General features: G+C 41.5%; 1 protein-coding gene and 1 long non-coding RNA gene across 3 annotated transcripts in view; one reads left to right on the forward strand and one right to left on the reverse strand.

Moving 5' to 3' along the window:
- The window catches only part of RPS16 (ribosomal protein S16), a 45,339-nt gene that overhangs the window by 418 nt on the left and 24,046 nt on the right, over positions 1-20,875 (reverse strand). Inside the window, exons 1-4 of one of the 2 annotated variants that reach the window (XM_061454696.1) lie at positions 4,225-4,320; positions 3,633-3,688; positions 2,803-2,904; positions 1,959-2,055 (exon numbers count right to left, since the gene is read on the reverse strand). In XM_061454696.1, the coding sequence (XP_061310680.1) occupies positions 1,959-2,055; positions 2,803-2,904; positions 3,633-3,680 (247 nt within the window). In that variant the 5' untranslated portion in view covers positions 3,681-3,688; positions 4,225-4,320. Of the gene's footprint in view, positions 1-1,958; positions 2,056-2,802; positions 2,905-3,632; positions 3,689-4,224; positions 4,321-20,875 lie in introns of those variants that run through there. The other variant, XM_061454695.1, reaches the window with a different exon arrangement.
- Positions 4,028-8,634, forward strand: LOC133269952 (uncharacterized). Its single transcript, XR_009743627.1, has 3 exons — positions 4,028-4,204; positions 6,845-6,956; positions 8,445-8,634. It is a non-coding gene; the product is annotated as an uncharacterized LOC133269952 (long non-coding RNA).

A 20,875-nucleotide genomic window follows, 5' to 3' on the forward strand; every position in this document is an offset into this window, starting at 1 on the left:
GCAACTGTATTTAAAACTTAAACACAAAGAGCCAGTTATCTGAGAAGCTGTCTTGCTTTCCCCCAGATTGTCCTTTCCCTCCTTCATCTCCCCTCCCATGTATCCCATGTGACCTTTACTTTGGCAAATCTGAAGGAACCCGTGCCAAGGGGCCACTCACAATTCATTTGAGAGCTGACAGCCAAGGAATTGTTCAAGGGCAGTTTCAAACATCTCCCACATACTAACGTAGGTTCATCTTCCACCTACAAGCAGCCAATTTCTAAATCCTTAGAAACACAGTTCTTTGTAATAGTTCTCTGAAACAGCTGTACTTTCTGACAAGGATAACATTGATCACTGTGCTCAAAGACTAAGGAGGCAAAAGGGACAGCAAGAAGGTATGAGCAGTTCTTCTAGCAATCCTCAACACAACAAGCCTGTAGCATAGCACTACAGGAACCTAAACTCAAAGCACGTGTATGGGAATAACTGCAAAGGTGCGGTTAGGTTGTTACCTGTCAGAACATCAAGATGAAGATTCCTATGATAACCTGAATTTTCTGAGAAAAAGCAAATGCAATCTACTCCTAAACTAAAACATGTCTCTGCTCTTTAGGCAGCTTCAGCTCCACTTTAGCCTATACCCAAACCAAAATAGCAGCTTATAATGTGTAAAGAGCAACTCTATCAACAGTTAGCAAAAGTATGTCCTCCATCTTCTTTGCAAAGGGAGAAAACCGACCCTTTGCAGGTCAGCTGGAATATGCCTTGAATAACATGGTAACTTGCAACTGAATATATAACCTCTAACAATAAAACCCCTTTTCCCTTCCCAAAATCTTTCTGCTTAGCTGAACTGTCCCATCACACTGCAAGACGCAGACTGTTTCCTCACATTCCCTTAAAATGTTACCAATTCACTTCATTCAACTTACTACAGATGTTACAGCTTTGCACATAAAATACAACCAGTAAGCCCTTATGAAAAACTACATTTACACAGTGGAAAAAGGAACAGACCATAAACATGTGCAAGTTACTATTCTAAACTCAAGCCTCTTAAATACATGTCTGTGCTGGGTCTGGCTGAGCTCAAGTCAATTTTTCCCACAGCAGCCTTCCTAGTACTACTGTTGGTAGCTAGGTGTTTGTAACACACTGGTGTTTTGGCCACTGCTTAGCAGTGCTTGCACAGCATCCAGGCTGCCTCTCCAACATTCCTTGCTCACCAGCAGGCCAGGGGTGAGCAGGATCTTGGGAGGGGACACAGCCAGGACAGCTGACCCAAACCGACCAAAGGGATATTCCATACTGTACGACAATAAAAGCAAGGAGGAAGATGGACATTTGTTATTATAACATTTCTTATAAGGAACACTGTGTACTGAAGCCCTGCTTCCTGGGAAGTGGCTGGACATCACCACTTGATGGGAAGTAGAGAATAAATCTTCAGTTTTCCTTTGCTTCCACACACAGCCTTTGCTTTTTAAACTGCCTTCATCTTTGCAGATGGCAATTTTTATAAGAGCAAGTAGTGATAGCAAAAGGGGAAATGGCTTTAAACTCAAAGAGGGTACATTTAGATATCAGGAAGAAGCTCTTCACCATGAAGGTGGTTAAAGTGCTGAAACAGGTTACCCCAAGAAGTTCTGGCTGCCCCATCCCTGGCAAGTGTTCAACGCCAGGTTGAACAGGGCCTGGACCAACCTCGTCTAGTGAAGGTGTCCCTTCCTGTGGTGTGGCAGGGGGGTTAGAACTGGATGATCTTTAAGGTCCCTTCCAACCCAAACCGTTCTGTGATTCTATCTAGACCCATGAGGGTTTTTTTTCCATCTTTTTTTCTCTCTGTTCCTGTCCTGCTGAGCAGGGGAGTGATAAAAGCGACTTTGGTGGCCACCTGGCATCCAGTCAGAGTCAACCCACCACAGCGGCCTGACCTGTTCTAGCCCACACCAGATTCCTGCAAAAAATCATACCGTAGATTTGTGCTACGTGACCACCACCCTTCACACGGACTCTGATGTCAACACCAGCGAACCGTTCCTTCCCCAGGAGGAGGACAGGTTCAAGCAGCTTGGAAATAAAACAGAAAGAAAATTCACTGGTGATCAGAAACCACAAGGATTAGCACTTACAGTAAGTTTACAAAATGTGAAGTTATGCAAAGTTCTGAAAAACAAAGCCATGATTTTAGAAGCATACACCCAAATTAAGTACAACTCTTGCAGGGTTCTCTGCTAGTTCATCTACTAGTGGCGTTATAAATCTACTAAGTCTTGAATTTATTTAAGTTTCAGAAATCTTTACAGCAAAGCACATGCATACAGGAATTAAGAGCAAGGGAACAGTTTAAGTAGAATGCTGTAACTACATCATAAAACCAAAATGAGTTTATAAAAATTGAAGATCTGAAGTAGTCTGAGGCAGTTTTTTCCACTACACATTACACCTTACACTCATGTAATCAGTTCTAGATTCAATCAGCAGTGTTTAAACAGCTATTAAGTCCTACACAATCCTTTAAAAAGGAGGGCTTTAAGTCCTCCCATTTTAATTTAATAAAATAGACGTAAAGTGCCAAAAATACTTCATATAATTACATTAGCATACATGAAGCCAGTTAAGCAAAAAGCCCAGCCTTCCCCATAAGGAAACCACAAGCGGTCAAGCTTCTGAATTTTTCATGACAGCATTTCCGGTAAAAACACACCAAAACTTTTGTACTGTCAGTGAAGCAAGCAACTCTTCTCCATCACCAAGCAATTATGTATATAATGACATTTTAATATCTAAGCGGGAGGAGTCTGGGTCGATGCTTACCTTATACTGCAGAGTTCTGGGCTCAATCATTTCCAGAGGTCTTCCATTCACCTTAATGAGGCCATTTCCCCTCTTGCAGTGGGCAACAGCGGTTGCTGTTTTCTAAAAATCCAAATGCATATCAGTACAGAATTTCATTTTGGCACTGGCAGTGTTAAATTATAATTAACAACGTAAAAATCTTAGGTTCAGACTCAAGATCAACATCTCACACTAAACAACAACCCCTCCTTAAACTCCCCAGGTATCAAGGCACCATCTTAACAAAACTATATTTAGTTCATCATTATCAATGCGACAGTTATAAGACTTAATGATAAATGGAAGATACCCTCTCCGTTCTGCAACAAGGTATTTCCATGACTCATTTCCTCCAAAGCGCCTGTTACCTAGAATTACTGGCGCAGTGGGAACTTTACCTTACCACCACCATCTCTTAACACGACTCTCACATACCGGCAATAAGGCAGGACCCTGTGGCCTGGGGACGACAGCGGCGGCCGCTGCCGAGTACTCTCAAGAGAACGGACAAAACTCCGACCCAGGGGCCCCAGGCCCATTCCCAAAGAAAGAGAACCCGTCCCCCCACTTCGGCACGGCGCCGGGGACGGGATGCGGTGCAGCACCTACGGAACGGGACACGTGGTCTGCCAGCAGGCCTCGCCACGGCGGGCCCTCCCTCGCTCCATCCCCGCCACACGACCCTGCCGAGCAGCCGACGCCCCTGCTCCCTGGCTGGGGCCGAAAGACACCGCGTACGCAAGGCCACAGAGTGCGGCCCAGCCCGAGAGCGAAGAGACGATGAAGCGGGGGCTGCGCTCCGGCCTCACCTTGCGGCCGAAGACCTGGACGCTCTGCAGGGGCCCCTTGGCCGGCATGGTGACTCCTGCAAGAGAGAGAGAGAGAGAGAGGCTGCGTTAGTGCGGCATGGGGACAGAGCACAGCACGGCAGCGGGGGGCAGAACCCCCGCGTACTCACCCTCTCCTCAGCAGCGGCACCAGGAAAAGGGCGAACGGGGCTTCCCAGCCTCTTCTCAGGGGCAGCCGGGCCGCAAAGCGCAACGTCGTCTTCCGGCAGTGCGACAGTGCGCCCAAACACCTCTCTCCCATGCGACCGCGCTTTGTGGCAGCTGGAGCGGGGCGGGCTGGGGAGCGCGGTTGCAGCTAGCAGCCCGGGGCGGCCCTCTCTGTGGAGGCGGTGAGGCTCGGCGGGGGGGCTGCGCTTCTGGCTCTGCTGTTCCTTCTGGCGGGGCTGTGTCTGCTTCCTCCCCGCTAACACAGAGGCGCGGCACCCGGACCTGCAGCCGCCCCCAGGGGATTGGTGGGCACCGGGGAAGGTTTAGCGGAGTGGACCGGGCTTTTTGTGAGGCTTCCCAGCTCCACCTCTGCGTGGTGGTGTAGGGTCAATTTCCTCAGAATTACCTCACTTTATCCCTTTGGTCGCCTTCATCCGGAGTGCTGTTGGACTCCGCAGACGCTGAGCAGGCTTTGCCCCCCTTTAAGACGCCAGCTTCTGTCACCTGAAGCTTGCGTGCCGAGTTAATGCTGCTGCTTCTGAATGTGCCCGCCGGGGATGTCCCGCCGTTCCACGGGAGGAGCGCAGGCCCTGACCGGGGTTGGGTGTCACTTCTGGGTGACCGGTTCAGCACCCTGGGGGAGGGCAGCCCGTCCTCAGATGGATGAGGTTAGGGTAGGGCGAGGAGGAGCGGCGGGGAGAGAGATAACCCACGGCACCAGCTGTGACATGGATTACAGCAGCTTGAAGGACCTCTTGAGAGGGATAGAGGGGATGCGTAGCCTGGGAGAGGCTGTTTCTTCAGTTACTTAGGAAACATCTAGTGGCGACACCGAAGTGTACTTTCCGCTGGGTATTGCCATCACAAGCAGAACCCAGCTGGGCTTCTGGTATAAAGACAACAAAACGGTGCCTTCCCTAAAAGGCTTACTGTCACTCTCTGGACCTGCTTGAGATACAGCAGTGCAAAATACATAGCTCTTTTAGTTCCAAAGTTTGGTAAGCTGCCAGAGAAGATGAAGCATTAAACCCTGTATTCTGTTCTAGCACTGTACACTGAAGCACATTCAGACAATTCTCTATGCCCACTAAATTGTCCAACAACCATCATGTTTAAGATCAAGTCGAGTTATTCTTAGAGTCAGGGCATTCACAAACCAATTGGAGCTTTTATCGCTATTTTCCTAGTTTAATATATGTCATAAAACATGGAATTTAAGTTGCTTTCAGACTGAAAATATTTTACTGCTAAGGCTTAGTATTTAATATGCTAAATTTTCCAGAAGGACAAAAGCAGACTCTATCAATGAAGCAAAGTCATGCTCCTTACATACTTTAAACAATAGAGATTTAAATTACTATGATTAGTTAGAAAGTTGACTGTTCAAATGCAACAATCAGTTCCTTTGTTTTTGGACAGGATTTTAAATACTGAACATTAGTCATCAGTCATGTGGGGATTTGAACAAGCACTTAGCTTTATGCAATTTGAGTGATTAGTTCTATTCAAGTGAGTAGTACTGTGCAGAACGTGTAAGATTTAGCACATCTCAAACCCCCGATTGTACAAAGCTTTAACATGTGACCTGAAAAATGTTGTGTTTTCTGAGGGCTTTAAGGCTGTTTCCAAAGAAACAGTGTTTCTGCAGTCACACTTGTCTATCATCCTCTCTTTCCCCATCATCTGGGGAAGGGGAATGGTTGCCAATCGTTGGCCAGTTTCAGTTAGTTTTCACAGAAGAATGGAAATTTCAAAACCAATTTAGCTTGTACATGTTTGGTAAAAATAGGTGTCTCTATAGAACAGATCTTTTACTTGCATAATGAAAGCAGCTGCAGGAGCTGAAATATTAAGACATTACAAAACCATTATTTAGGTGAAAAGTAATACCTAATTAACCCAGTTAGACAAAAAAAAAAGGTTTAACTAAGACTTACCATCAACCCTAAAGTGAGCCATCAGTACTGAGTTTTGTTGGGTGTTCAGGGCACTTTTAAAGGAAGAGAAAGCAAATCTCAATCCACTCCTGCTGTGGGCATCATGTGAGATCTGCTAATGAAGACACATCTTTTAATACCAACTACACCATTAAATAGGCAGGTTTCAAATGTCTGCTTGTATAAAGCTTGTATTTTAAGAGCATGGTTTCTGAGGTACTTCAAAATCTATCCTCATTTGGGTGTTCATCTGGTGCATGTTCTTGCTGGAACTGAAAGCATTCATCCTAGAAGAACCTGTATATAAAACCAGTGATATATCTACATATATATCTTCCTGTTTTCTGTTAGCAGAATAAGAAGATAACCAATATATATTGATAGTGTTGCCTGGAAGATAAGGTTAAAGGCCATGTACTGCTTGTTTGGTTTGCTTTCTAGCATAAGAATGGGAGGAGCTAAAAGGCATTTAGAAACCATGTATCATAGAAATGAGGCTGTAACATTTGAAGAGAAAATTAGATCATAAACATCACCATATACAAAAGAAAAAGATACCGGAATGGAAATTAAAAAAAACAAAACAAAACAAAACAACAAACAACCCCTTTAAAGTCCAAGCACTAACAAAATACCTGTGTATCCCTGCAGAGCACTTTAAAATGGTAATGTATTCCTGATTCAGAAAGCAACAGTAAGACTCTCCAAACACCACCTACAAATGCTTGTCTTCACTTCCTTTTTATTTGTAAAATAATTACACCTGTGGAATGTAAGCCACTTGTTTTGCAGCCTTTGGTTGTTTGTTTTGTTTTGTTTTTTTCACTTTGTAGCAGTTCAAATAGTTACTCAGCATGCAAAAGAGTGAATTATCAGGCCCAGAGAAATTAAGGCATATCTGCAGATAAATCACTCTTACCAGAAAGAGCCTTTCAAGAGAAAGCTGGCAGGGTTGAGCCCCTCTTGATAGGGCATTTTTATTTTTCTTAACAGGAGGAAAAGTATTTGGATTTGATTCTAAGTCCTTGATTTCACAGTGATTTTGTATTGTGCTAAGAGTTGATGTCTTGTGTATCTTTGGGCTAACAGATATCTTACAACTACTAAATCTTTTATATGGGCGTTTAGTGAGTCTTTAAGGGATTGAGAGTCTCACTGCCTGACTTCCTCCGCTGGAGCTGCTTTGACATCCTAGCAGGCTGTGAGTAAGATGCTGTTGTGACCTATTCTCTGGCAGATCAGGCATACGCGCTGCTGCTGTGTCTAGTGTTTAGTGGGAGCAGCAAGGGTGTGGCGGCTGGGTATTGCACAGGGGGATGTCTCTGATGTCTCCAGTTGTTTCCCCACTTTGCAATAGGAGCACAAACATTGTGTAGCTTACATGGCTCCATGGGGATGAGGGCAGGAAGGGCATGGCAGAGGATGGGCAAAAGTGAACTAAGCAGAGTCCAGTGAGCAGAGCTGAACAGAGCAGCATTGTATTGTATTTGGAAATTTGCCAGTATGGAGCCCACGAAAAACTGCCATTCAAAACCTGGGTGTCAATCCACTGCCCACCTATGCTGTCAGGCTTAGGTAGTGCAACCAGTGAATTTTAAATGTAGGTTTGAGTGTTAACAGATTTTACGTGGTGACCCTATGCAGGGTCACCCTATGCAGGAATCAAATATATTGAAGATTTTTGCTATTTAGGTGTTTGTGTGGGTATTGTTTTGTTCGGGGATTTTTTTTTTTTTTGGGGGGGGGTGAGTTTTGGGTTGGCTGTTTGGTTTTCTGGGATTTTATGTAGTTTGGAATTTTAAATAGCAAGGAACTGGACTTCCGTGTGAAGTCATGATGTTGGTTCTCCACTTGGACTTTGTCATCTCTCAAATCAAATTCATATATAAGTTAAAAAGGTAAACGTTCCAGGAGGATGGCATTTTAGTTTCCACTTAACACAGAAGTATGTAGCTACTGAGAGTCTAAGGCACAGAGTCAGGGTCAGTATGTTAACAAGGCCAGCTGTAATGTGACTCTAAATTTCCTCATTTAAAGGAGAGAAAATCCTCTCCATGGAAAAATAGAGCGAGAAATAGTGAGATTATCTTCCTCATGTATTATCTGAAACATTAATAGAAAGGTGAGAGGTATGGCAAAATATGGTCAGCTAGTTCTATATATATGTTGTCATAGAATATAACAAAAAAAGTCATTGTAAAAGTAAAGGGGTATTTAGGAGGAAATACGAAGAAACTTTTCTTCTACATAGTCCATAATCACATTAAACAAAACTTATCCCTTGTGTCAAAGTATCCCAATTTACAATCAAATCATACATTGTAGGATTTTTTTAGCAGAGTGGGTAATTTTAACCAGGGAAACGATAAGTTCATATTTCATGCATGCTAAACAAAGTATATTACCTGCAACTTCTACTTCAGACAAAGCAAAAACATCTCTATACGCTTCTGAAGGCTTCTGTCTTGTACAGATTTCTGTGTTTCGAAAATCAGTGAATTCCTTCACTGAGAAGTATGAACCATTTCAGGAAAGAACATGGGGGGGGGTTTATGGCAGCTCTTACAACCTGAAAGATCTGGAATACCAGAATATAGCTCTCATATTACATTTTACAGCTGATGCATGTTTGATGATAAAGTGTAATTAGCTAATGGATCCCATTATTTCTGATGCTTGCTTTTCACAGATCATATTCATCCAGGCTGCAGCTGAAGAGTTTTCTAAACCCAATTAGTGCAAGAATGCTATGACCAATGGAAAAATGTTTGATGCATGCCAGAAAACAAATCTTCCCAGCTCTTGGAAATATGTTCTGAAAACAAATAAGGATCACACAAGGATTTTCATGTTAATAAATACTTTTTTTCTTAGGAAAATATTTAAAATCTAAAGCAAAATTTTCAGTTTAATTACCCTTCTCTAAGGAAGCATAAGCTCGGGAAGACAAGGATTTATCCTGATTGGTGTGAATACTGACTCCCACTTGCAGATTATAAATGTTAATATCACACTGAGATTGAAAACACAAGTAATATAGAAATTAACACAGTGACAGGCATATTCACACTGAAATTCTTTGAATATAAGTAATTAGCAATACAATAGGTTACTCAGGATGCCACACTTAGCATTGCTACTTGGAAAAATCACAATTAATGATTGTCTTGACTTTAGTTTTGCATGAATAGTATAGCACTTTCAGTACAATAAACAAAAGAAATACAAAGCCCATCTTCTATCTGAACATAGAGACAGACATTATTAACTTGTTATTTTAGCTCTGTTACCTGACATTACTGGAATCTGTTGTGATTTAAATTTACAACATGCATCCTATTTACAGTGGCTGGAAAATCATATTATCAGTTAACATACTTCAGTTGGAAAGTGTATTAGCTGCTCTGTCCATATGTTAAAGGATAAAATCTAAAAATCTAGGGCTTAGATTTGGAATATGACTCCATCTGTGTTTATCTTTCTTGCAATACAAGGCTTTCGTGAAATTTATTGACACTAAATTTGAATTACTTAAAACTCTCCTGTTGTATATTCACAGAATTTGCTCTTAAGTACGAGTGCGTGAGCTCATACACTCACACTTTCATGTGTCAACAGGAATCAAAGTTGTAAGAAGATGACCGGGCAACAACCCAGTACCCCCAAGCTACACAAATAAGCCAACAAATAAATAAAATCATGTACATGAAACAATTATTTTTTTTTAGAACAGAACGGCATCTCAAAGCTTCCTGCTGTATTTTGCAGCCCCTGGAGGCTGCTGCTCAGTTTAGTTCCCTTTTTTAGAAACTAAACACAGCAGGGTCCAGTGGGATCCAGCTGCCCTCTCTCAACTCTTCTGCAGAGACAGGAGTTGTCCTGGGTCTTAGCTTCCACAGGCATGTTGGGATCCTTTCTGCTTTTCTGTGTTCAAGAAATCTGGGACCACAGAAATGGACGCCTATTTTGCACCTCTATAAAATGCAGGCATTTTGCCCCTGTTGGTTTAGTTATGTTCAGATTACAAATAGGGTGTTGCACTCCATGATCTGTAGGTCTTCATTTCTCTTTAAATCTCGTTTAATATAACTATTGATAGGTTGCTATCCTCTAGGTAGATAAAAAGATGTGATTATTGTTATTGACTGCAGAAATAGACAATTATGCACAAGCTTCATTTGCTTGGTTTAGAGCAGAAAGAGGTAGATTTCTGTGAAGTTATATTAACCTCTACTGAGGTAATTCCTATTTCTGATTTTGAATCTGTTGTTTCAAGTGAATCATTTTCCATTGCTTGTGGTAAGAGGACAGATAAGGCAGAAGTATCAGAGCTCATGAACCGTTGTGTACTTAGTGACCTACCAGAGGACTGAGACACTTTCTTCAGAAACTGGAGCAGTTGAACTCTGAAGGATAATGAACCCTTTTGGCAAGCCTCTGTAGGGGCTCCGGATGGAAAATCTTGTGTTTGTGAAGCAGAGAGAGTGAAATGTAATGACTGCCCAGCTTGTAGCATTAAGGGAAATAAATGCATTTTCATCACACAGGGCTGAACACAGCTATGTTATCTGGACACTGCATGCTGCTGGGAATCATGGGATCATCAAACCGGACAGAGTTTCCATCTGATACAGGATCGATAAGGTGGTTGTTACCTGTAGCTCTTGAACTGAGACAGAGGTCAATTCTCAGTGCCTTGTTACATTGTAATAGCTGATGCATTTTAAAGTAACATCTCCACCCTCACCTAGCCCTTTGCTCAGGGACAGTGGTGAAGAAGTCACAGGGTCTGGTATCTCCAAGTATCTCTTTTGTAGTTTTTCCCTCCACTGTTCCCTAGAGAATCTAGCCCATAATATCAACCCACTAGGAGATCTGCACAGTTCACAGAAACACAAACACATGCAGTATTACAACACACATATTATTTTTTTTTTTTACAAGATCAAAAACAGAAAAAATAAAGTGCTGTGGGAAAGCTTTTACCAAATAAAAATGTCTGTGGAGGCTTGATCATATGTGGGCCTGTGAATAACACTCAGGAGACTATAAACTTTAGACAAACCAGATGGTTAGACAGCAAACCAGATGCTTTTATTTATGCAGGCAAAGTTCACATTTAGTGAGGTACTTTGTTCTTCTAGAGGAGGTTTTGCACAAAAAGTAAAATTGTATTTGTATCCTGTGACAATGGACAGGAACATTCATACAACTGTATGTCTTATTAAGTAGTCTGTTGTCCTTTGGATAGAAATATTATCATAATTGTATCACTGGGATACTCGTTGGCTGTTCTGGTCCATGGTGTTTCTTCTTTTTGCTGCAGTAGCATCCAGAGGCTTTATTGATGATTATTAACAGCTTCTGTTACATGTCATAAAATTGCATAGCAAGATGCAGTCCTTGCTCAGGATTCAGAGTCTAAGGAAGATGAAATGTAACACAGGAGTGGTCAATGAGGAAAGTAAGAGAGAGACGATAGGCTGTTACTGATGGGTTTCAACTAGGAGCTGACCTTTCCAGTATCTATGAATCTTCTAGACCTTTGGGTTTAGTTTTACTGGAAACACAGAAAGTACATTTGTATTAAGTATAGGCACACCAACTTCCTTCTCTTTAAAAGCTGCTTCATCAAAACCTGCTAAAATCTCAAGGTCCCTTGAAATGCCCTGTTTTGTGAATTGTCATCTGTACTCATTCAGCTGGGCTTCAGCCACTCCAGCTGAAAGAGTAAGTAACTGTTGCCCTGTCTGGTGGGGGTCAGTTCTCTGACTGAATGATAAACATATGGTAAATTCCAGGTTATTTCAATGCAAAGTCAACATCTTAGGCTAAAAACCTTACATTAGCTTTACTGCTCAGGCAGTAGCCTCCAGCAACACAGAAGTCATAGCAGCTTCTCGTCTATTATGTCTTAAACACAACTCTTTTGAGTGTTTATGTCATCATTTCATAGAAGCATTTGACCCAGATTTTTTCTGTTTATGTTTTTTTCTGATGGTGCTACCTATAGCTTCTTGCTGATCTTGGAAAAAAATTATTCTGGAAAGTGTATTTCCAGTCTTAATGTAGGTGTGATGTAGTGCCACATGCATTGTGATTAGCAGATTAAGACGCAAAAGAAATTGCTTTAGTGATTATCTTAATGTAGTTTGAAAAAACCCTGAACAAACAGACACATGAACTTTTATCATCCATTCCTTATAAAGAATGGCACCTAAATTGTAAACATCTCTTCACCAGAGGTCTGTTCTGGACTCTCCTCCTATTTACATTCCATCCAAATTTCAGCTTTGCTGAAAAGTTCTTCTTCCCCGTATTGTTATTCAGCTATTGCTTTTATGAAAGTGTTCTTTAAGTATTACTTCTGCTCAGTAGAGCTATGGAGATTCAGAAGATAGAGAGGAGATAAAAGATTTCACTGATAGCAAAAGTGTCAGACTGATCTAAACATTAGAAAGACCACCTCATGATTTTTCCTGGAAAGTACTAGCTTTCCAAAATAAATATCACAGAAATCATGGCAATAGCATTGCATATATGAGCTACAACAAAAGGAAAATGCATATTTTAAAAAAACAGAATTACTTATTTAATTTTATTGCAATCAAAATCAAGGAAAAAGTATAGTATTTGTGTATTAGCAAAAACTGACCTGGGAAAAATAATCAACCAACCACTGAGCACACCAACACAGAAATTACAGTTCCCATACAGAATAGGAGACCATATACATTTTAAACTGTAAAAGAAATGAGGTAAGAGTTTCCTCTAGGTATTGAATGCAGACATTGAATGGATGCTGGAGAAATAATAATGCCCTGCCAAAGCAAGACACCTCTCACAGTGTGAGATACTCGTGCTTTGTACATGACTCTTCATGATCATAACAAGCACCTTGGACGTTGTTTCACTTCTGTAGGTGAGGTGCTGCTTTGGGCTCCATGGGAATGCCTGAGTTTGGCATTCTTCATGAGGAATAAAAATATCATGTAATCAACCATATAGAATCAAAGATATTATTCATAACAGTGAAGAATAATCCTCCCAAAGTGATCATTGTTGTACATCAAATACTGTGTTGCACCTTGAATACTGTGTTCGGTTTTGGGCACCTCACTAGAAGAAAGACATTGAGGTGCTGGTGCGGGTCCAGAGTAGGGCAACAAAGCTGGTGAAGGGTCTGATGAACAAGTCTGATGAGAAGCAACTGAGGGAGATGGTGTTGTTTAGTCTGGAGAAAAGGAGGCTCAGCGGAGACCTTATCATTCTTTACAACTACCTGAAAGGAGGTTGCAGCAAGGTGGGGGTCATTGACTTCTGCCAAGTAACAAATGATAGGACGAGAGGAAATGGCCTCAAGTTGCACCAGGGGAGCTTTAGGTTGGATATTAGGAACAATTTCTTCACTGAAAATATTGTCAAGCACTGGAACAGGCTGCCTGGGGAATTGGTTGAGTCACCGTCTCTGGGAGTATTTAGAAGGTGTAGATGTGCCACTGAGGGACATGGTTTATTGGTGGACTTGGCAGTGCTAGGTTAAGGGTTGGATTCAATTAAGTTAAAGGTCTTTTCTAACCTAAATGATTCTATGATTCTAGGATCACTGTCTGCAGTCTTACACAGTGAAAAATACTTTTGATGCAAGCTTGCAAAGTCTTGTAAAGGAGTTTGGAGAGTAATGTAAGTATGGAAATGCAAATTCTGTTGATTTTATACCACACAGAAATCAGCACTTAGATGGGAAATGAACCGTGCAGTTTTCAAAAATACTTGAAATGTATATGGCATTTAAGTGCCTAACTCCCAAACGAATACAGATCTTCTTCATTGGAAGTAACTTTGGAGCCTGAGTTCTGTTTGCAGAATGCCACAGATATATAGTCTACATGTAACTGAAAGTTAATTAGACTTTTAAAAGTATCTATAACTTTTGAAAATAGGACTTCTGTTCATTATAATTAGAAGCCTTGGAAACATTTACTTTCCATCTAGCATGCTGTCTGTAGTGAAGGGAGTAGCCCTCTGTTCTAGCAAATCCTGAAAGCAAACAGGTCAAGTATCTCGCATACAGGCCAGGGTTGTCCTTGGGACAAATACAGCAGAGTATTAAGGATTGAAGAAATGTATTCCATGAGATTTAAAGATATGCTGAACTGTTACTCTTACAGAAGCACTTCTTTTGAAGAGCTAAAAGCTATTCAAGTGTGTTTATTGTGCATTCTGGACTCAGTTGCTAGTCATTTATTTTAAGAATTAAAGTATTTAGACAAAAAAATCCTGTATAATCTCTATAATGTAATTCTGTTCCATGGGTGGTGACATTTTAGATAGATAAGCCATCAACATAACTTCTCACAATCTTCCATCATCCCAAAATCAGTTTAATGGTAATTATGTTTTTTTGCCACCTCATATGAAGTTGATAAAAATAGGGGGGTTTGTCCATAGACAGCATCAGTTTTCAGACCTGTTGAAGTTCAATTTTAATGTATTTGGTGTTTACACCTTCCAATTAAAATAATAGAACACTTGAGATTTTCCATATTGTGTTAATTTTAAAACCATTATTCATACAGTTCACATATAATAGAAATAATTTAAGCATGCTTCAATAAAATATTAAAATACAATATAGAGATTTATTATTTTGAGCATAGTTTTTTGCAGTTAGCTGTCTCTCCTATGAGCTTAACAGGATACAGGCCTTTCAACAGTACAAAGAGTCAAACCATTGTTTGTGGAAAAAGAAAAAGAAGATCATCTTGTCTCTGTGTGATCTCAGCCTGTGCGTGCATGAATTTCCTCTATGCAATTATCAAATCCTCTGAATACAAAGACTTAAACAAACTAACCAATAGTTATGACGGAACATGCACAGGACCCTTGCCTTTAGCATCACAAGCTACACAGTCCCTGTCAGTCTTCCTGATTTAACTTTAATTCAGTGCCTTTATTGATTGCTCACAAACTGGCCATTTGGAAACCATAGCAACTGAAATCCTGCTTTATATAAAGCAGTGTCAGTGCAAAATTGTCAGAGTTTGCAACCCACATTTGATCTAAAGTCTCTAGGTTCCTTTAATACCTGCCTGTCTGGGTTTCAGATTTTGTTGGCGTATGTCCTGATGTAGTGAGACAACAGTTCAATAGGTAGCTCTGGTCCAAATGACAGAATATTCTTTTCCAAAATTCCAGAATAAATAGCCACTTTAGGAGCTGTTCTGAGAATCACAAAATAATCTCAATATGAACTTTCTTTCTGCTATTCCTGCATTAATTCTCCAGAGGAAAGACTGCACAGAGGGTTTAGGTCAGACAGAGGATTTACACCTTTTACCATGCCAGCTCATACCACTCAAGCTGCACTGTAAGGACCAACTGATGATTTCATATGTGACAGTTGCATAACTATCTAGTGATCAGACTTCCAGCCCTTCTAATTTGAGCTACATTTGAAATCAGCTCACTTAAAGTGACCTTGCAACTTCTGTCATCTGTTCAGGGTCCTGTTGAAGTGCTGTTACCAAAGGCTGCCTCAAACACAACTGAAAACCTCAGTGGGGTGTTTTTCCAGCCAATGATCTATTCAACCGTTTCCCACTTCACATATGTATTCCTTCCATTTCTCCCCTCCTTGCAAGTTCACTCTTTATCTTTCATCCCTTTGTCTCTCTTTACTTTGTCAGAGGAGTGTGACAAGCCTGGAACAGACTCAGTGCTGATCTAAGTGCATGTGGGTGGTAGGGGATGGGGAGGGTGAAGCCAGGCTAGCACACAGCCCTACATAGCTCTGAGTGCCCTTGGGACATGGAAGGGGGCACCACATTGGGTGTGAGTTACTGCCAGTTGCCATGGGGGTGAATGCTAAAGCTCCCTTAGCTTTTCCATCACCACTGAGTGAGAGTCACACCTCAAACCCCATCATTACATAACGGACAAGCTAAACTGAAGTGTGTTTGCACTAATTGAGATTCACCTCTTCTAATCCCTACTAAAGAACAACTAGAAATCAGCTGGTTTACACTAGTTTCACTAACTCAAAAAATAGTGCTTGAAAAACTGCTGTAATAAACTTTGATGCAGATCCAAAACCCCAGCGCTTTTCAGGCTGACTCTGTCAGGGAGCAGGAGGAGCAGGGCTGCTTGTCAAAGTGGGATAAGCCAGGCCCTGAGGGCGACCCCAGTGCTGCACCAAAGGGGCACCATCGCACAAGGGCTGAGGCGGGGGCTGCTAATGGAGCCCATTTCACCATTTACTGTTTGGCTTTGCAAGCTGGCTTTCTTTTGGATTTGTCTGTTTCCATGAAAATCGTGCAGTCCCTGGATGCTACCAGCTTCTCAAGGGAAATACAGACCACCTTAAATTGTTGGCATTTTAGTATAAAAATATCGTGAATTGATTATCTTTTTAGGAGCTTCGGTCATTTTGACCTCTTCCATGGCTCCTCTGGTAGCTGCAGTATGAGAAGTAGTGCTCTAATCAATAGTTTGTATTGTGAGCAAACTGCTTTGTTAAATTAACAAATTAAAGAATAAATTATTAAAGTTAACCGGAAAGTAAACAGGCAGCTTTCTTGAACATGGAGCCATTTTTACTGAGATGCCTGCTGGTGTGTAGATAACTGTAGTATTTATTTGTAATGAAGTTGTCTCTAGAGGCCTCTACCACACTAAAGCGTTTGCTGTTCTCCTCTCCTTTGGCACGTGCATCCAGTGTCACCCCATAACTGAGAGACTTGAAAAGAAACAGGAACCTGGTGGGTGGTGAGAAAAGCTACCAAATGGACGCAGGAAGGACGAGCAGGCAGTGAGAAGCAGAGCTGCAGGCTGAGCTGCTGAGCCCTCACCTGCTGCTGCCTTCACTGCACTCCACTCCCTCCCCATTACAGTTCAGTCTCCTCTGTTTACACATTGTCACCGATGCCTACATGCTTCCCCCACCTCCCTTTCTCACGATTCAGTCTCTGAAGGTTGTTTCTGCTGCCCCAGGAGGGAAGCAGGAAGCCCCTGCCACTCTGTGTGCCCCACTCTGTCTCATAGCCCAGAGAGATCCCTGGCTGTGCCAGCTTAACTTGCACACCCGGGCCTCCATCTTGTGCAAGATCAGGAGGGATTAGCGTTCTCATCTGTGACTCGTTCCGCAGCACTGAAACACATGCCTTCTGGTACAAGCTATACTTACCTCTGTGTTCAGGTTACTTTAGCCCACGTATTTCATGTTTTTCTGACCAAAAAAAAAAAAAAAAACCCAAAAAACAAAACCCAAAAACCACCATGAACCAGCTTCACTAGTTTATTCAATCTGCTCTGTGGCACTCCAGCAACACAAAGCAACTGTAAAACCTGCTTAATTGGGCAATTAAACTTTATGACTGCTCTGCAACTCTGAAGTGGTAAAAGGCAGCCAGAACCCACCAGGAAATCTCACCCATAAGCTGGAAAAACTAAGGACGCACAAACAGCTCCTCAGACCAGCCCCCAACCCATGCAGAGAGCATCATCTCTGGCCCAGCTGGGCTGTGCTAGCTATAGGATGTCCAGAAGACAGGCGTACACAGAGGTTAGGCAGAGTTTACCTCTGGAGGAATGCAGGCATACCTCCTACTTTAAAATGTACTTTTCATCGTACTTTTCATAATGCAAGTCCACCGAAGATAATGGTGCTTGAGGCATAAAGATGGGACCTCGATCTCATCAAACCCTTACGCTATGTGTGAGCACAACGCCCCCTGAAATCCCATGGTAGTGTTTTTAAGATCAGATCTTACTTTTCAGGAGCACCGCTGAGGTAAAATTTTGTCTTTGCTTCTATAGGAAATAGAACAATTCTGCTGCCAGCAGCCTCATCACCATTTTGTTAGGCTTTTTTGGAGACTGTTGCAGTCCCTGGCACTGTTTGTTTAAAACCTGAAAGTAACAGAAGTGTTCTGAGCACAGGAGGCAGGTCTGGGAGCAATGCTGGTCCCAGTCTGCACACTGGGTCTGCTCCTGACCCCCTGCCTGACACTGAGCCAAAGTCCTGGGTCTGAGCCCTACCTCCTTTGGCAAAGCTGAGGTCTGGGTTTGAAGCTTGTATTTTAAACCTACCCCTTCATATGTTTTCTGTGACTATCTGGTAGTATTTGCTTGAAACACCTCTTCCAGAGGTGAGGTGTTAAATATGCCAGGAAGGGGTTAAGTGGGTCTGGCTGTTTCATAGAGGCAGGAATTTTGCTATTCCCTAAGGAAATGGGAGCTACTTTCTAGAAAAAGAAGGGACACGGGCTGTGCATGGTTCTGAACTACCCACAGAAAGGCTCAAGATAAATTACTTTGAGATTGTAGCTGGAATATGAAGTTATTGCTCATACCCTTGTCAGTGACAACTGTCTCTAGGAAGAAGAGTTTTTATTCTAAAGCAAGAAGATTTAGTTTAAGGTTATGTAAGTAAAGCACCCACACAAAACCTGCTATTCCTTTTTCTCACTCCATTCATATTAAGAAATATACTTGTTCACTTACAAAGGACTTGTTTTGCACTTACTCTCAGCAGTGCAAGTAGCTGGGAAATGTCCCTTTTAGGTTTTGTGGCTGCTTGGTTACCACAGCTTCTTGCTATCCAAATAGTCAGGGTTGTGAGATGGGGAGAGATAAACACAGGCAGCAGTTGTGGCTTCCTGCCACCAGCCCTGCTCAGAAAGCAAGAAAGCAATAGCAGATGAACCGTTTCTGCAGCAGCAGTGGGAAGCTGTGGCCTCACAGGAATAGGGCAACTGAAAAACACAGCCAATTATCCTGAGAGCAGGATAAGTAATGTCAAATAATGGGCTCTCCTCTAGATCCACTTTGCTTGTGCAACAGTTTTGAGGCAGCAGTTGCTCTGCCAGGAAATAGACTGTGTAGATATGCATAGAAAGTATTAGGTTTGAGGTAATGCAGTGACTGGATGCTGTATATGCAAAACTTACTTTGGTGGCAGCCAATATAACATATACAGTGATGTAATATAGTAATTTATCAGCTGCGATCGTTGCATCAGCACTGGCTAAAATAACTGTCAGGTGCTGAGTTTTGTCACCTGACAATACATTTTCCTTGTTTATTCAGTTTTGGAAACCATGGCTGGAAAGGAACAAAAAGAAAATAAGCTGATGGAAGAGAAAATAAGAGAAATGAAACAAACCGATAAAGCTGAAATTAGAGAAGCACCAGTGGTGCGAAAGAGGCCAGATCCAAAACACAAACAGCTCTCAAGCAAACCAGCCTTTAGCTTCACTTCTGTGGGATATGGAGCAGGCAGTTTTCCTATCAGAAACTGCAGGACTCGTTTCTGCTGTCGTGGGGCTTTGTAACAGGAGTTTAATCAGAACCACTTCTGCAGAGGGAGGGAAATAACATCTCCTCTTTGTTGTTTTTTAACTTTCAGCAAGGTTGCATGGGGTGCAATTAACCGGTGCTACCAGTAGCTAAGCCCAACTGTGTTTCACACTGAAGGAAAATTACCCAATGCTGTAGGTGGCATCTGGGAGGCACACTTTGCTGTGGCCTTTGATTGCATCACTTCCTGAAATACAGATTGACTGATGTGATCTATTTTTATTCAGCTTCTTTCTCAAACCACACGTTACATTTGTGTGCCATTTGCAGAGTTAGGTTTTGAAGAGATGCTCAAGCCAAGGTGCGCTGTATTTTAACATAAGCTCTCTCTGACTTATCCATATTTTTTTTTCTCTCTGACATCTCAGAATGGAAACTCTGCTAAAGCACTGAAAAAAAGGGAATGGTTTTATGGAGTTAAAATTATATTCCTTGCAATATTTATCATAATTTTAATTCACTTTACTTTGGGCTGTCCTCAACTTTTGCTTTCTTAATGTGCTACAGATTTCCAAGTTGACAGCGGGTAACTGAGGATCCAAAAGGTGGTCAGGATGCAACTGGAGTTTTAACTCACAGGAAAGTGTAGGAGGTAGTTTAGAATTTAAGGATTTCTTTTTTTTTTTTCCATGGGAAAAAGATACCTCTTCTTTGTCCTCTGCGCATGGGAGAGATGTGAATGAAGGGAGATCTGGCAATTTCCTGCTTTCCTAGTTAGCAAACCCATGACAGCAACTGTCAGCATCCTACCCTTTAGCCTACTATTTACCACCAACTGTGTATTTCAGATGAAATTATTAACAAAATTGTATTTAATTATGATATATTACACACTCAGATTCAATTTCTACCAGGACTAGAGCAGAACACAACTATGGGAAATGGTGTTGCGATTTGTCTGTTGTTTCTCTATGACATTGTTTAATCAAACCCATTTGTTTCATTGAATTAGTCTTATGTTTTTACTATTAAGTGTGTACTAGGCAACAAGTTTAGCTTTGAGAACTAGAATTTATTCTTTCTTCTGTTACAATACTGAAGGATGCAGGATGACAATCAAAAGTAAACATGGTTCATCTCTCAAAATCATAGCTCATCCACTAAGCTGTGTGAGCACTCAACTGTAATAAAAATACAAATGTGCTTTTTCTGTAGTTGTTTAAATCTATATATTTAATACTTATTTTCAACTCATGTATATCTGATGAAAAAGCTCAGAATCCTGTTTCTAACAGTGATTGCTTGGGGAAAAAAAAATGTTGGAAGAAGAGTCATGAACCAATAAATTTCCTCCCTTTCCTCTAGACCTCTAAAGATGATGCTACCACTGCTTACCAAAAGTGATCACAGTATTCACATCTGGATCGTGATTGCACAGTCATCTTTTGTTTTGTTTTGTTTTATTTTATTTAGCTTTTGACCACTGGTGATCATTGTGGGCATTTCTGGCTGAATATCTACTAAGTATTTCTTAGATTACCCTTAGATACATGTATCTCCCTGTGTTCTAAAGTGGAAGCCTATCTTCCAGACATGGTTTTGTATTGCAGTTTGATGGCCAAGTCCCTAATCTTATATTGTCTGCTCTGGAGTTAGTATGTATTCAGAGGATGGAATAGCAATCTTCAGTTTAGGAAACAGGGGATTATCAGAGATTTTTCTGACAGCAAAAAACCAGTTTGCATTAAAAATTATTTTGCTTTAAGTCTTGTGCTTGTCTGCTCAATAATGTGTCGTTTCCACAAAGTCTATGAGACACTG

The sequence above is a fragment of the Pezoporus flaviventris genome, unplaced genomic scaffold (assembly GCF_033815535.1).
Source record: "Pezoporus flaviventris isolate CSIRO_AGI_PZ_B2104156 unplaced genomic scaffold, CSIRO_AGI_Pfla_v1 ptg000016l, whole genome shotgun sequence".
NCBI lineage: Eukaryota > Metazoa > Chordata > Aves > Psittaciformes > Psittacidae > Pezoporus > Pezoporus flaviventris.